This window comes from Bombus vancouverensis, chromosome 9, assembly GCF_051014615.1.
Source record: "Bombus vancouverensis nearcticus chromosome 9, iyBomVanc1_principal, whole genome shotgun sequence".
Taxonomy (NCBI): domain Eukaryota; kingdom Metazoa; phylum Arthropoda; class Insecta; order Hymenoptera; family Apidae; genus Bombus; species Bombus vancouverensis.
This window is the reverse complement of record NC_134919.1, coordinates 10,954,440-10,972,406: the sequence shown is the minus strand read 5'-3', so window position 1 is coordinate 10,972,406 and position 17,967 is coordinate 10,954,440. Positions and strand designations below refer to the sequence as shown.

The 17,967-nt window shown below is 36.6% G+C and overlaps 1 protein-coding gene across 3 annotated transcripts in view; it reads left to right on the top strand.

The window, feature by feature from the left end:
• Positions 1–17,967, top strand: part of LOC117163537 (ADAM metallopeptidase with thrombospondin type 1 motif A) — a 179,984-nt gene that overhangs the window by 141,946 nt on the left and 20,071 nt on the right. For all 3 annotated transcript variants that reach the window (XM_033345886.2, XM_076621687.1, XM_076621686.1), the window contains exons 7-8: positions 3,881–4,067; positions 5,873–6,080. In XM_033345886.2, the coding sequence (XP_033201777.2) occupies positions 3,881–4,067; positions 5,873–6,080 (395 nt within the window). The remainder of the gene's footprint in view (positions 1–3,880; positions 4,068–5,872; positions 6,081–17,967) is intronic.

Genomic DNA, 17,967 nt, shown 5'->3' with positions numbered 1-17,967 from the left:
TCACGCGGAACAATGTGTACGAGCAATCTCGTCCAGGCATAATAATGGCAATTACATCGAGCAATAAAGCTGTCATTACGATTGGAATGAAAGCGCATTCCATCCTGGACCTACCGCAACGTAAAGGACTGTACGGTGGTTTTTTTGCGACGATTGAAGACGCGATGCCTGGCGTCGAGACGCGGCTCCGCGATGCCCGCAGGCATCTCTTTCTTCCTCTATCGCGATTCTTTCGGTTGCTCGTCCATGGGACGCGTTATTATGTCGTTAGCGAATTATATCGTCGACTTGTTGGTTCGTTAAGGGGCTGCTTCTGTTGAACAGGCGATCTGTTCGCCATTTAGCGTAATGACCGGCTGGTTATTGTTATTATTATACGTTTGAATGCGTCGTAGGTTTGTATCTTATGGGAATTTCGATTTCACGGTTGTCGACTGGTATATTATATCGTGCATACGTGAACGATGCTTTTTGTTTCGTGTACGCTACTATCGTTATTTGTTCATTATAATACAGGAGTTTCGTTTTTGGAATTTAGAAAATTTATTATTCATTGTTCATGCGATGATAGAGAATCTTTTAACTTGAAGTTTCTACTGTAGTTTTCTTGATGTTTTTGCCATGGTAGAGATGTTTTCAAAGCAGGCCAAATGATCAACAAAAATTGAGAAACTGACTAATCAGATAATATGAGAATTTGCATAAAGTTAGATGAACGAATGTACAATTTTACATTTAATTTCGAAATCGATCGTTTGACCGGGCCTGGTATGCTTAGCGTTAAAGTATTCAATGATATATTAGATTGTAGAATTTTTTAGTGAAACACATTTTCTTTGGAAAATTTTATCATGCAAAAATTTGTTAAAGAATTTTGTAAGGACAGAGCCGATTTATTAATCTTACTTTGTACCAGCAAACAATTTTTGGATTATTAACTACAGGTGAATAAAATTTGATCGTTCGTGAGAAACATATCATCTTCTTCGTACACTGCAATATTTTCAGAAAATTATTGCAAACATTAAATTTACATTTAGCCATTTTCCTACAGATCAGAATGAATAAATAAATCGATCACCTTTTTACAGTTCAAATAATTGTTCAGCAACAACCTTTTCTCGCGAACACACGTTACATTCTGTATATAACTTAGGCTTTAGTCTCAGAGATTGGAACGAAAGTATCTGTACTATGCAAGTACTTACGAGAATGTCAATAATCGTAGAAAAAACAATGAATGCCGCTGGAACATCGATGATCACGACGCACACGCAACAATGATGACTGCATATCGATATGCAGTAGCTAATGAAAGTATTTGAATACAATAGTAAACTTTTATTAATTCATTGTGTGTGTTATACGAAACATTTTGAAATTTCATTAGCGCTGTGATAAGGCCATGAGACATAACTATGGTTATGCTAAAGACGTTGCTAAAATTTAGAACAAATTTGTATGAAATATGTATAGAAGTTACAAAACATTTATTACAGACATAAGCTTGATAAAACAATCAACGTACGAGTATGTAACTAACTTAGTCAGAAATTAAACTTACTAAGACTTGAATAAAGTGTGAATCACGTAAGCTTGGAATGATCCTTCAGACGTCAAAGAACGCGTGATACGGTAGAAATCTGTTGGAATGGTTTGCATTTCATGGTTTCCATTTCATGGTTACGAGCTGCAGACATTGCTGTTTATCAATACAGCAATCTGTATACGCGGAACCATGAGGCGTGCATACACACGATCAGATGAATGCTTAATCGATCCAGGCTTAATCGATTTAACGAAATCGTTAAGCAACCGTTCGGCCGTGATTCATCGACGCGCATGTAACGACTGATATAAAATTCTTTCCCCTTTGTGAATGACTAATTATAATGCTATTATATGCATAACATTTAAAACAATAGAGATTAACGTAGAGATTTGCTTCGTAGAAAAATCTTTTCATATTAAATTTTAACCGTTTTGCAAAGAATAATTCTTTCAAATCTACCAAAATCGATCCATATATTTTGTAATGTGAATAATTTAATTTTTTCACTTTGTAGATCACGTACTTACGAAATACGTTAAGAGATTAAATTAATTTAAATAATCTTTGTTAACATCTGTTAACATCGACATCTGAAAATTCGTGTTAGATACGAATATTTAAACGATAAGAAAACGAGAGGAAAATCGAGACGCCGCGAGATTAGACTCACGTAGAAAGTATAGTGATTTAAGAGCCAAGTATCTAGAGGCAGAAAGGACGTCAGGATGAATCGAGGAACGAGTAAAGCGGTATGAAAATATCGATTTCTCTCAAAGTGTCAACTGCACATTCAATTAGACGCGTATAATCGTTGCGAAGATTCTTCGATATACTCACAGCTGCGCGGCGAACAGTTCCCCTTTTGTCTTCGATTAATTCAACTGGCTCCTTATGTGCCGCGAAACAACGACATTTTTGTGCTTTACTTTCCTCCGTTTTCCTCGTCGTCGACGATTAATCGCGGCATTAAAAATTTCAGTTCGAAGGAAATACTATCGTAATAAATCGAGCGGTGAAGTCACGTGCGTAATTAGATTAAACATAGGCTAGTGTGTTTCCAATAACGTTCGAAGATTGATTTACGATTGTGTTTTAGAGATTATTTTCAGCATTTTTATGAACTTCGGGGTTTCCGAGCGTTTTATTACTTTCCAAGCTTTTTCAGAGATTACGTAAGTTAATATTGCCGAAATTTTTGAAATGTCCAGCTTAGTCGTGTCTTACAGTTGGAATTTTAAAGTGGAGGATGCCCTCGAATAATTTCCAAGATGGTAAGATTACGATGTTATCTTTGATACTCTTCTGTTTTCGATTATACGATATTAGAATTATTTAAACAATTTTTATTAGCTTCAAGAATTTTGGGGGAAACTTCACGTAACCACATAATTTATAATTCCTTCGAGAATATCGTCTAACGTAAAAGTAGCAAAAACGAATCAATGTTCGATCGAAGTTTCTATAAAAATATGAAATTATAATTTCGACAAAAGTATGAAGCTAAAATTTCTATATTGGATCCATTATAAACGCATTTCCCTATAAGTGCCTCAATTCGGGAAGGAAAGATGTTCTAACGACGTAGATTTACTCGATCACTTTGAACGTGCATTTCTTCATCTCGCGAATGATTAATAGTTTACGTCCGCGAGAAGACGGAAGTCACTTTTCAAAGAGATGGAGTAGAACGTCTGTTTATCTGGATGACTTCATTGCAGGCGCCCGATATTTGAAATTCCCACCATAGATTTAATCGAGAAATTATCCAAAAATCGAAACGTTAATTTCCACTTTACGTTTCAGGATGTGAGATCTTGAAGCTCGTAACGAAAATCGTGATTTACATTTATTTAGTATATTCTCTTAATTCTAGTATTTCTACCTTTCTACGTTGCACGATATATAAAAATTATTTCTATAAATCATACAAAATCTAAATTTCTATTTCCACGAAATAGAAATGTTGTTTACTCGCAGTGTGGCAAAGTCTGGCGAAACGAACACCACGTTTTTACAAATTGCAGAAAATTATCTGTTCCAAGAGCAGACTATCTTGCTCCTCTTTCGATATATACCTCGTCATATAAATTAGTCCCTCTATTTCGTAAATCATCGCAAAGATCGAGCAAAGAAAAACCAACGCCTCTTGAATACACCTCGCAACATAAATCAACGGTTGTATTTTTCGTGAAACAAAAACTACCGGACCATTGCTTAGTTATTCCTAATATAAGCAAGCAATATATCGTAAATTCTTTCCTTTGTATCTCTCGTTCGATATTTTTGTATTCTATACTGATCAAATTTATGTTTGATGTTTGTTCGCAGATGACAACGCGGCAACTCCAATTTTGGAAGAGTCGTCGAGGGGTAAAATTTACTTTGATGGTCGACGCCGCAAGCGCAGGTCTTTAACCGAGGAAAAGAACGTAGAAGATTCTCGGGACGGCCGTGTGTACGAGCAACTCGTGGGACAAGCCGAGGGGCATCGAAATTTTTTACGAAACAACGCCAGGTACGAGAGGTGATCAACCGTTTCTTTTTAAGCTGCTTCTTTGATTGGTCGTTAGCTCGTAAGCTCTCTCGAGGATGTCCGGGCGGACTTAAACGCAATTTGATGTAACTCCAGGAAGACACAGATGGAAGGGTGCCTTGCGAAACATCGGTGATGATGGATGACTGTTGGAAATCAGATTTGTTGTTATAATTGAAAAATTATAGACGCTGTGCATTCTCTGCGATTATTATTGACGATGGTCAACGACGAATACAGAGACGAATAAAGAGACTGTCGGTCGAAATTTCAGAATCGTAAGTGGTGTTATTTTACGGGAAGACTATGTTTGCATCCGTAATTTGAAAGTTGTGGATATTGCAAATTCGTAGAGAATCGGTAATCGTGATTGATGACGAGGAAATGGAATGGTTTTTCAATCTTATGAAGGAAATTTAATTTCAGTTTCCAATTTATTTTAACGACGAAAGTCGTACATGTTAAAATTTGAAATATAAATTAAATAATTTATTATCGAACCTGCTTCCGCTAAAAATATTTAACCATCCATCGAAGAACAATTATGAAATATACAAATACACAATTGGATACGTATTGGTGAATAAGACAAGTCTCCGCTTAAGTTTCATTCCCTTAGTCACGCAAATATCTGCAGACCTATCGATTAAAAAAAAATTTCTGTGCGGAGACGGAAACGCAAAATTTCACTGAAAGAATAGTTGATCGAAGAACGCGGGGATATATGCAGACACTTCGTACAATTGCTGCGCGTTGATAAATCGTAATAGACAATAACAAATAAATTAGAACGCACCAAGTATTTCAATATCATCGAGAATTACCTGTCAGGCGTAACAACTCGGCCGTAGTAACAAATAGTCAATTAAGGATACGTTTGAATGAAGTATATCTGATACGACAGTAAGTTATCATCAAGAAACAGTTACTAAATGAGTACTTTCAACGCAGGCAGAGACTGATCGTCGCATTAATCCCTGCCTGTTTGCGTCATGAGAAGAAATCATACATCACATGGTCTCGCGTACTTTTTGGTAGGCAATATAGTTCATCGGTTGCAGTAATGAGAAAAAAATTGCACCTTCTTTTCAACGAACTTTCTCGGCTTTCTCGCGAAGTATGGGGCGCGAAATAGTCAGAGGAATAATAACTTTCCAGCCAGTCAGAATTTTAAATTGAGTCCATATCGCGATTCCATGTATGAAAATGGAAATTAAGACCTTAATGTTACATCACGAACGTTCCGTTGCTGCCTCGCTGTACAGATCTTTATTTCGTCCCTTTTGTATCTTAAAGTGTAAATCGATATGAACGAATGTTGTGATTGAGATATTTATATTTTCGATTCATTTTTATAATTCGGACGATTGAAACGAGATCGGAATTCCTATAATTTGTAATTTAAAAAAGATGAATTCCGGATTGTGTATTGTAACGAGTACTACATTTTGGATGCTCTATATATTTCTGCATATTACGTGGATTGATGGTAATTACTAGAATAGTTACTAGCGGTGATTATCAGTATCATTTTCTCGGTGCAATAGACAGTAGAAAGAAGAAAATGAATAAATTAATAAGATTCATAAATTCGCTTTCAATGATATACTCTTCTAAATGAAGGATTTTCTAGCTTCGAAAATAAGATGATCTTTCGACCTAACGATAAATCACGTTGACAATAAGTCAGGATGAGTCACTGAGACCGTGTGAATGCTTGATATATCCGGAATATCCTAGTTCTCCAGTGTCAAAAGCTAAGAAGACGGCCGTTTAAAATGTTACAGATACTACTCCGTGGAGCAAAGACGAAATGATCTGAGCGAGGAGTATAGCCAAGACTCGGAAATGGAATCGGATCCCTCCGTGACTTGGAGACCACGTAGAGCCTTGTCAAGTGAATATTTCATCGAGATCATGGTGGCGGCAGACGCGGAGATGAAGAGGTACCACGGCGAGGGTTTGCTCCATTACATTTTGGTCCTGATGAGCACGGTAAGACTTTAATTCTCTTTTTTTTTCTCTTTTTTTTTACATCTTTTTTATATTCTTACTCTTAGTTGTATAGCTAGATAACAATTATACAACAATATGAATTATTACCAAGATAATCGTTTCGACTCTGTAGAAAGATTTCTTGGACTACTGATTGTTCTTTCTATTTAATCGGTGGCCCGCATTATCGGTTGAAGATTACAGTCTTGCCAATTTTTTATCACGATTCGCGTTCTCATACTCTTCCTGAGTAATTTCTTTTCAAAAGGTTGCTTCTGCATTAACGAAAGTCTAAAGGAATAAATATGACGTAATTATCCCATCAGACAGAATAAGAATAAGATATTTGTCCCACGTACCACTCTATATAAAAAATAAGTACACTTACTTGTTGTAAAATATGAGTCATTGAGTCGGTTAGCTCTTAGGAATAAGTAAGCAAAAAATGAAGGAGTACGAGATAAAAGGAACACGAAAGGAAAACAAAATATATCATATCATTCGAAAACGAACAAGATTTTCTCATGGGTCACGCTGTATAAAAACCAAGTATTTATTACGGAGCATCGGTGGGACATTTGTTTGAAAATGAAAAAGGTAAAAGAAATAGGAAACGAAGGGAAGATAGAGGGGAAAGAAGGGGACAGAGGTCGACAGCCGGCGTGGGTGTATCACTTTGTTCGAGCATGGTTTCGGTGAAACGAAAAAGAAAAGCGCATAGGGTACCGAGTTGGATGATACACGAAACCGCGGCGGTCGTGTTCCTCGGATGATCGATCTTGTAAGCCAGCAGGATCTGTCGCGAGCGTTAAATATTATGCTAATGCGACCGCCGTGTTCCTAGTTAATTTTCGATGCCGAAATGGTAGTAGCATGGTTGCTTTCGATCATCAGTCATCCGCCTCGGCAACTGTTTGTGGAGACTAATTCAATTATCGCTCGAAAAATCAATGATTTGCAATTTACGATTCCTTAAATACGTCGGATGCTTAATTATCGTTTAATTTCATTTCTTTTCTTTTTTTAGGACAGATTCTTTTTTTATTTATTCTTTATCCTTTTAACTACAATTACGTGTATTTTATAAATGTATAAATATTTAAATAGCATCTACGTGCTTAATTTGCTATAGTTACTTTAGTCAGTGCTGTTAGTCAGTATGTATAATTAGTTAGCTATTAATTAGGTATTATATTGTATATACTATGCAAAAGATCTATTTCTTTCGAGAAGAATTTGCTGCAGTAGCAAAGTAGATGTTCGATGATGCTATTGGTATTGCAGTATTCACAGTGTTCAGATTCTATCGATACATATTTGTTTCAATCGTTACTTTTAACTGATGTAAATTTGCTTATCAGAAACATGGAGCAACTTCGGCGTTTCTCTCATTGCGTCATTTTGCTGTTTGATGATTTGGAAATGTTACTATTGGTATTTTTCCTTCTTTCGATATCATTTGTTCTCTGATACGATGAATTTCGTATATAAATATGAATATAATAATTATATTAAAATAATAATTTTCCTATACATACGTGAAACCTAATGCGGAGGTAGCACTTCGTAGCACAAAATATAATTCTTTATTTATCAGGTTCCTCTTGTAATCTTTGCAGACAGTCTTTACAAATTCTCAGATTGTCATCTCATACTCTGATAAATTAATTTCTCTCGACAATTTCCTTCAGCATTTTGTTGATTATGAAATCTTATTTCTTTGGTAGTTTGGTTCGATTATGACATCTTCTGCGAGTCAGGGAGTGCCCTAATCTTAATACTTATAAACGGGGGTGTACATCAGTCTTAACATCAATTCAACGACACGCTAGCAATTTTCTCTTCGAGAAACCCACTAGTTTCCCCCCAATCGCTTCATCTATCCAATTTATTACCTTTGCCCCGAGCAACCTCTGTCCAAGTGTATCCAAAACAGCTAGGAAAGTTTCGTTTTAGCGCGAGAAACACGCGTGGGTCGGATGTTTCGCAAGCGTTGCCCCAAAGGGTCATTAGTCATCTTTAATCAGCTCAACCACGTATATAGTCGAATTTCTAACGAGATATTAAGGTGGATTACGAAAGTATTTGACTTGGAAAACTTTTACGTATATTTTATGTATGTTATATAAAGTATTTTGAATTTCAGTATTTTGTTATATAAAGTATTTCAGTAGCTCTGTGGCGAGACACGGCTGTCATCATCATGTTGGTCAAATTTGAAACCAATCTGAAAGTATATTTAGAAATTACTAGATATTTAATACAAATATGTATTTCGCAGAGATCACGAAATTTTAATTAAAATCGAATATAAATTGAAATTTATCATATTAAAGCAGAGGAGATTTACTGTAAGCCACGCTATATCGAAATATATTATTGTATTTAAGAGATTTAATTTTATTGAAATATTATATATTGAAATGGTCTAAAATAAAAATTGTCCGTTATATTTGGCATCGTGAATAATCAGAATATTCGTTTAATTTTCTGAAAATGAAGAAAGATGTCATCGTCTTTTCCTATTTGTAATATGCAGTAGACTGCAGATATTTATGCAACTGTATATTTCTATAAATATAGTTAAAGAAATGGAATTTATGTAGAAATTTATTTAATCGCTAAATGTCATAATAAGTTCTCTACTTTGAATATTTTCTACGTTTTTTTGCATATTATATGCATCCTGTAGATTTTCGAAATCTTCAAATTCTCAAGAAACGCGCATTCACAGTTTCGTTAACGCGTGTCTCTGTAAAATATCTTTCTTATACATTAACAAAACGTACATTAAATGTAAGTTATGTAAATTTTTTTTCTAATATCACGTTTATGTAACTTACGCATTATTCGCTGGTTGATCGTTAATGACCTAACGTAGCGAAAGATTAGTACAATCGGTTGACATAATGGACGTCCCTTGTTGAAGGGGATACAATCTGTCGACGAAGCTGAATCGCTAGATAACCGCGACGTCGGACATTTAAAAGCCTTATATTCTAAAGACATAAATTTTCGTGCTATGGTCAGAGCCGGCTGTTGTTGCTTCAGGCGTAAAATTCACCGTCGAAAGAATAGAAAGTACAAGTTGCACCTTGACTATTATAAATCCTGGTGAACCGATACGATCTGCAACTAGCGGGCGGCTACCTTACCTAACTATTATAGCTTTAACGCGACGTTGACATTTCGGCCTCAATCGGAGCCTGGAATTCGACTCGTTATTAAAACGTCCAGGTAGCTTGGTCCAGTATCGTAGAATTCAACCTTGTTTCGATTGCAAGGTGTGTACACGTGGCGTAGAGTTGTAAAAGAAACGCGCGTGATGTCGAAATAACTCTCTGTAAACAAATTAGATTATTTATCTTCGAGATGAATTTCTTCACCGTTCCAGACTTTTAGAAAGTTCGTGAAAACAGTGGGACATTTATCGAACGCTCTGTTATACCATACGATTATTCGTTGAGCGAAACGTTTGAAAGTTTTACCAATGAATATAAAAATTCCTTCTGGAAAGACTCGACGCTGACGATTTGTTAACCTTTCGAGGATAACTTTTAAGAATTATTATCTCACTTGTAACCTCGCTGAATACATAATACTATAACGGTATAATATTATGTAACGTCGATGATTCGGTTCAACCATAAGCGTTAAACTCAATTACATGCGTTACAAAAGAAAAGAAAAGACGTTGCATAAAAACATGACATGTGAACGTTGCAGATTTTGACTAATCTTCTTATATATGTATATATATATAGGGTAGATTATACGATATAATTCAACATTATGCGATATAATATTATATAATATTATAATACAATCTGCACAACCCCATACCCTATAGTTGAACCGAATAATCAACATTATCATATAATGTCTGTTTTTTTCTTCATTTCTTCTCCGCTGCATACTGAATCATTGTGTTCGCGAAACTCTTGGTCCCAACGTTACTAATCGTGCAGACCTCAGCGAAACGAATCACCTTTATTTTCTCTATTTTGTCGGCTCCGCTAGGCGCCGCTTGCAAAACCAGACCAACGCGCATAAATTACAACGGTGATACGTATACGGTTCACGTTTGCCGGAGAAAAGTATAGCGGCTGGTACGCGAAAGCAACTTAGTAGGACGCATCCCACGCGATCCGTGCTACGCTATTTAAAGTTCCTAGACTATCGCCGATTATATAATCGATCATCCCACCAGCTGCTTAGAATCGATCTTCCATCGATGTAAAATCTGAAGAATTTTCGGATATTTTCCTCTTTGTCGGATTCGTTCGATGTGATTTTTCAAGAGCTTCTCTCCTACAAATGTGTTTATTATTTCGATCGAATATTTAACAGATCGATTACTGGCAGATAGGAAGATCAATAGATACGTTAAGAACAACTCTCGATATTTGATAAACCGTGTTTCACGTCTGCCAGCTCGTCTCTTTCAATTCGATCTGCCTTCTCTTCGTCTCCTGATAATAAAGCTCCTCTTTTCCACGTATCGATCGCCGATATATCATATACTTCTTTAAATAAAAAGTCCATAAAAGTAGCATTCTAGAGATTCGACGACCAATGAATTGTGCCAATGAACAAGCGTAGAACGACAGAATTGATCAACCATTGCGAACAATGTAACAGAATCGCCTTGAGCTTCAGGATATTTCACAAACTATCCTCGTATGTAAAATACAAAATCGAATCTGACAATCAAATATATCGATCGACTACATCATTCGCAAATTTATTCAGACGTTCCATGAACACGGTGGCCAGCGATACTTCAATAACTTTTCAGGAAATATACTGAAATAAAAAATCTCGTGTCGAAGTAAAGAAACCGCGAAAGTTATAAAATTGTACGATAGTTGCCCTAAACGTGGAATAATTAAAAATTAGTCGATCGTTGAAAAGAAGCACCACTAAAAGAAGAAACACGTCACAAGACACTGTCGATCTAGAAAGAAAATGATCGAATCTCGTAACCCGTAAATAAAACCCCCGTTCAAATAAAAATCCGTAGACCCATGATAAACCCCATCAATCGATCCCCGGACGAGGATCAGGGAAACGTCGAGGAGGATGAAACAGCTCGAAGGAGGGAACTCGATCGACTTGATCGATAAATGAATGATTCATGTAATTTGACGGTTAGCCTCGCGATTGTCAACCAGGTCATTACCATCCGGTCGGTTGCATATCCCACGCGAGACAGACCACACCTCGGAGAAGAGGGCAACATCCCACGAAGCGTCCGGGGCTCACTTTCACGTGCCCACGCCCGTCATTCATCCGACGATTCAATCAGCCGTCCCCGGCCTGTCGATCGTCTTTTGATATTCATTCACTCTTTCCTTCCCTTCTTTCTTCCTTTTTTTTTCTTCTTCTTTTTCCTCCTGCCGAATCGATGAAATCTAATTTGACACCGCGTCGAGCGCCGGTTTGATAAGTTGAGCGGCCGGTCCTGATCCTCGACGAATCGTCTCTGGTCGCTTGGAGAGAAGATTACGTGCAGGGTGGTCCGTTATTGGTTATTAGTGGAGTAAGAAATTTTATGCAAATTCATGTTGCGGTGAATCTAATTCAAAAAATAAGGGTAAATAATGTCGAACGTCGGAAGAAGTAGATACTATATTTTAGATATTTTATTTTTGCATGTTGTTGCACTATTAAATTTCTTACAAATGCTTGGACGTTTGTTATGTATTGTTAAACTGTAACATATTATTAAGTTTTACATATTTATAAGAATTTCATATTCTTGAGAACATAATCGAGAAGGTACTAGGTTCTTTCAGAGTTTTACAACGATGCATCTTTATACAAACATGAAACCTAATCTGTCGATCTTTATTTTGATAGGACAAAATGGATCGTATGTAACTCGATAAAATAATATAAAACAGAAAATGTTGTGCGTCCATTATTTGCTTATAAAACGAAAGAAACTTTTCGGACGACCTAATAGAACGTACGCGGGGATTTGTTTAATCCTCTGAACGTCATAAGGTACCATATTTCGGATATTTTATATATTTTTATATATTTTTATACATTACCGTGCCTCTAAACCTCCCCATACATGAGAATTCCTAACAGTCTCATAGTTTTACGAACGTTTCTAACGAGACTGACATTTTTAGAAACGTGACCAGAGCGGAAAGAAATTTGAATTTATTCTATCGACTCGATGCATTTCAATGATTCCATGGAGCAAGTATGGAGACAAGAAACTCCTAATTAGCTAGAAAGAAGCTATTAAGCCTCGGCTTGACACGAGAAAACAATTTCTCTTTAACAAACGCAACATCTCGTACGTGAAAACAAGACGAGTTTGCCTGTAAGAAACGATCTAGTTAACAGTCAGAACAATCACGCGCCACCCATCTTCTTCCTTTTCTCTATTTCTTCAGCCGTAAGAATCACTTAAGCAGCCAATCTCGAAAACCATTAAAACTTCATGGCTTTAAGCCGCGTTACGACCGCTCGATAAGATTACGAGAGCAACGGAACACCATCCACGAGGCCCCGTGCGTGTCGAGTAGAGGAGCATTCACCGTGTACTCTCGACAACGTCGATCGACGATTGACCGAGTTTCAGGCAAATTTATGCTCGATGCACTACGTCGACCCTGTCTAGCTATCTCGTGACGGAAGAACGCTACACGATTCGATAGTTACCAACGTATTAAGGAGAGACTAATTGAAATATAGAGCTCAGGGTTATAGAAATAGCGTTACAGCGACAAAATATGAAATATGATGCAGGATATTGTAAGTTTTAGTGTTATACTTGGAATTTTAGTCTGGTCTTGAGCAGCATACGTCTAATGTCTGACACTTAAGTAGTATAGGTCTATTGTTTAGTCTGACGCGTCAAGGAAAATACGGTACACAGTCGGTTTCTATTTTTCCTTGAGCTTATAACACTTTGTAATTGAAATTTTGTTTCCTTATAGGGAGAGCAATTACAGGAATTGTTCGTTACAGTCAGGTACCTTTGTTTTCATCGGAAATTAACAAGTAATTGAAATTTTTACTTGGTAAGGGATGGTAAAGTGAAATAAATACAGTGATAAGGCAATATAATATAAGATGATACCAAAGTATATTGTGGACAATATTTATGTATAACTATGTCAAAGCCAGGTCTCATTACACTTCCAATGAAATTTCGGAGGAATATACTGATGATAATACTCGAATGACACATTCGCAAGAGATTTCTAATATCCAAATATATTTTCATTTACTCGTTATGATATTTAGAGATCGATATAATCTTCTATTTATTATTGTTCTATTCTTTTAATATAATCGGTATATTCGTTGGAATATAAATTTACATAAAAATCCACGGTCTACGAATGGTTTGTCCATATTCACACGCAAATACTTCGTTTGCTCGTTGTAATATTTACAAACTTGAATAATCTTCTGTTTATAATTATTCTGTTTCTTCGTTTATATTCGTCAGAGTATAAAAATCCACGGTCTACTAATAGTTGGTCGATACTGACACGCAATGAACGAAAAGTGAACAAGAAGAGGAACTGTCGGCAGCTGTTACTCGATAAATATGAATTTTTGTCGCCTGGATAACCCATTTGACCATACCTGTACAGTGTGGGACAGGATCGTGGTAGATGTGAACGGTGCTTTAAGCGACATCGCTCACGGCTGACCACCTCCGATGTGGAAATGAAAAACTTGCCTCTTTGCGCACGGCTGACATTGCGATCTCCTGGTGACACGATTCGATTGCCGCGTTTCTCGGTCGGTTCCTCTAACCGGTCCAACGAGAGACGCTTCTTTTCCAACCTTTTTCCTCGCGTTATCGCGTGTCTCTTTGCGATCTTGATGCGAAGATTGATCGGCCGAGTGACCAGTTTCAACAGTAGAGTCGCGGCAATGTATCGGCGTATCGCAGAAGTTCGGTACTACAATATCATTGTAAGTAGAAAGCAATGGAATTCGATAAATCCGCAGATTGAAAATACCTATCATACTTGGAATAAAACATAGTATAACAATGAATAAAATACTATGGTGAATCACAGGATTGATCGGATGGAAGTTTTCATGCGATGGAAAAATGATAGAAGTGGAATAGTTTGTTGTTATGAAAGAGAAATATTGTTTCCCTTGTGGGATGATTAAGTTAATCGAATTGGTAGGTTGAGAAACGTTGAAATTTTATTATTGCAGAACGCTGCAGTAAATAAGTCGTACGTAAATTCATATGAAACTGATTAAATATAAAGATCGACGTGGTTTCTTCTGTCTCTAAACGCGAGCATACTGATTCTATGAGCAGGACATGCAATCCAATGAATATGTAGCAGAAATAATTTGTTTGCTGCAGCAGACTACTTCTTTTTTTAATACAGTTTTTTCTACCTGCTTTCATACCGACTTACGCAAAGTTGTAACACTCGACTGTCGTAAATCATACGATTATAGTGCTATGTCATTATATTGCAATGGATATATGCAACGAAGATATGCAACTTTTTACTCTTTAAAGTACAAACTACTACGCGCTAATGACGTAAAAGATCTAGTTTCATATTTAATCACATAATTCTTATTATTTTTATCTAATAGAATCTAAGTTCAATCAGGATATCGCTTAATTTTTAAAACGTATCCGAATGAAAAGAAATTTTATTTACCTTTCATTTTCTTTGCCTTATTTATTTAATTAAATTTCTTCAATTTCATCAAAATTTTATTTAATTCTTTTTTTTTATATCAATCGATTTCTATTAACATCTACCGTTTCAAATTAAGTATAACTTGCACTTGCAGTTTTTAAATCTCTTTCAATGATCAACATAACTCTTCTATTTTCAGTTTCAACATTGTTTGAAGTTCGCGTAATTTCTTCTTCCAACTGTTAAATTACCAGCTACTTAAACCAATCAGTGAAATATCCAAACGCTTGCACGCAATTCACAGCAAATTCCAAACTTCTGCAGTCACACCTAACGCAACGACCACGAAAAAGAATCCAAAACTACCCACGTTATCTCGATAATATCCGCTCTATCTACTTTACCTCAGACAGACCTTCGAATTCCTAAATCTCGATATCCTATCAAAACTATTATTTTTAAATCCTTTTTTATATTCAAAACATTCGGATATCCAAACTTGTGAATTTTCAAATCTTCAAATTTTTACGATTCTTCGAATCGTCAAAGCTTTAAGTCTCGAATTCCTGAAGTTTTCGATTCCTGAACCATCGATTTTCCAATTCTTCAAATTTTACTACTTCGCATTCCCAATTCTTTGAATGTTTAACTCTGCGAATTTTCCAACCATCCACTTCCTTCCGATCTCAAACCTTCGAACTCTAAGAATCTCTGAACTGCCAAATCTCTAGATTTTCAAATCTTCGAACTGCCCAACCCTCGAAAGTTTGAAATTTGCGAACCTGAGAATCTGCAGACCTACGAATTTCCCAGCTTTGCCAATTACAGCCCTTCAAATTGCCCAATCTCCGTCATAGAATCCTCTAAAATAGCTGGAGGAAAAGTGACAAGTTAATCGTCTGGACTGCTCAGGTAGTCGTAGTATTAATTCGTTTCGCTTTCACCGTGTGATTCTCAAACAGATAACGATCGACAGAGTTGCTTACACCTGGAACAGCAACACCTGTTCGACACTCGTCGTTCTAATCTCTCATAGATCCATTCACCAGCGTCCATGGCCTATCAAAGGGAGACATGTCGAAACACGATGAAAGCAAAAAGTCGCTCGAGTACCACGCAAATCGCGTTATATCTTAGTAGAAAAGCTCGCACGCGTTTAATCAATCAATTACCAGCTATCAAACGATTCTGACGCGAACGAATCTGTTGTAATCGTTCTGCTCTATTCCTCGGTAAATTCCCTAGAAGAAATTGTAGCCAGAGTAACACATCATCCGGACGTCGAAAGAATTATTCCAATTGAACGCATCAGGCCCGTGGTTCGTTTCATCTAATAAAGTTCGTTTCAGTTCGAGACAACTTGCGATTAATCGGTCGAACGAAGATTTTCTGGCATCGTCCATTGCCACGAGACTCGAGGAATTATCTCTGTCTTCTTTTTTCCACCAGCTTGTCCAGTCGGGTCTCTTGTAATGAATCATTATAGTGCAGTTACGAGTCAGTTCATTCCGGATAGCAGACGATGTAGGAAGAGGAGACGAAGATTAGTTCGAGTCGCTTTGGTCGATTAAGTGAATGGATTTGGAAAGCGGGGAAGAAATTGTTTAATGCGGATGATGACTGTTTGATGGATGGGCGAGAGTGGACGATGGTGTTTGAATCTGAATATTTTTACTTTTCCTTTATTTAGGCATTCGTAGAATTTCCTTGTATAGATTTTTCTTGCATTAATACTATAATGGGTGTGTTTGCTAACTCTTCGACTAATTTTTCGAATAATTTCGAATAATTCAGGATAAATGGTTTGGAAAATAATTATTTCTCTATTCTCGAGATTTATCGTATTTTATGATATTAGGTATAGGAAATGTATTTTCTCAACTTTGTACAGGAAATACATGTTAATAATAGTAAAATAAAAAAATGATGATATTCAAAGTATTACGTTTGTAGTACTAAAAAAGCAATTGTGGTACAGTAGAAACGATATTTGACAGTTTGCACAAAAAGACGAAATTTTTAATTGATTTTTACTTAAATCAAAAACCTTCAAACTTTCACATCTCCAAATATCTGAATGCTCAGATTTTCAGATATTCGAACCTTCGATCTTCAAATTTCCACACGTCGATCCTTCGAATTCGCAGATCTTCTAACTTCCAAACTGTTAAACTCTTTGACCAAACTTCTCGAATTCCAATCTGCGATCTATATAAATATTCCAATACAACGAGACGCGTGACAATGGTGAAAGTAGCAAACAGAAGTTACCAAGTACAACTGGCGATCGTGATCGACATCGACCGACGTATCCGAGTTATTTGCTCGCATGTCAACCGGAACGCGAGGAAGAGAAAAGAAAGAAAAAGACAGCGAGGTACGTCGAATAAGTAGCGTGTAATTAAAAAGCAAGGAAGAGGACGTAAGGTTGACCGATGTAATCGAAAAGCAGCCACGCATCCTCCGCGTTTTATCATCCGTCCCACGGATTCGTTCCATGAAGATTGGGCGATGTCGGTTGAGATTCGAGACACGCTACTAATTAAGAGTCGACTGTGTCTCGCATTGTTTATGCACGGTTATATCCTCGTTTTGCTCGCGTCTCGTCTCCGGTACTGTTCTTCTGCATGAGCCTCGCCCTTTCCTTTTCGAACGCCTCATCAAAGATGCAATCGACCTCGCCTTTGTAAAAAATCATTATTCCATCGTTATCAAACGACGAAAACGTGTCGCCTTTCTACAAGTGAAAATGTTAAACTGACTCGAATCGTGCTCGATAATTCGGTAATAATTGTCTTTTGCAATTTTACAATTTTATGTTAGGTTTTTGTTGAGAATTGTGGATCTTAAAAATATATGCGGAAATAAAAGTAAAGGAACACTGAGATTACACTTAGAATTTATATTAAAATAGTTGTAGATTTATTTAATAAATGACTGACAGGATCTTCGTCGATATACATTTGCACGCGTCTCAGCATTCTTTTTGTCTCACCATCTTCTATACCACACTGCCAATGGAACAGTTGCATTCATCTGTTTTTCGAGCGTATATGCACACATATACTTCCATACAGCACACAAAATTATACATATCTCAATAGTTTTAAATTGATCTTTTATAAAATGATATCTATTTCGTTATGAAATTTGTTAGCGTAACGCCTCATCGAGAATACGATCGAACTCGCCCTTGTCAAAAATTATTGTATCTTGCTGGATGGGATAGT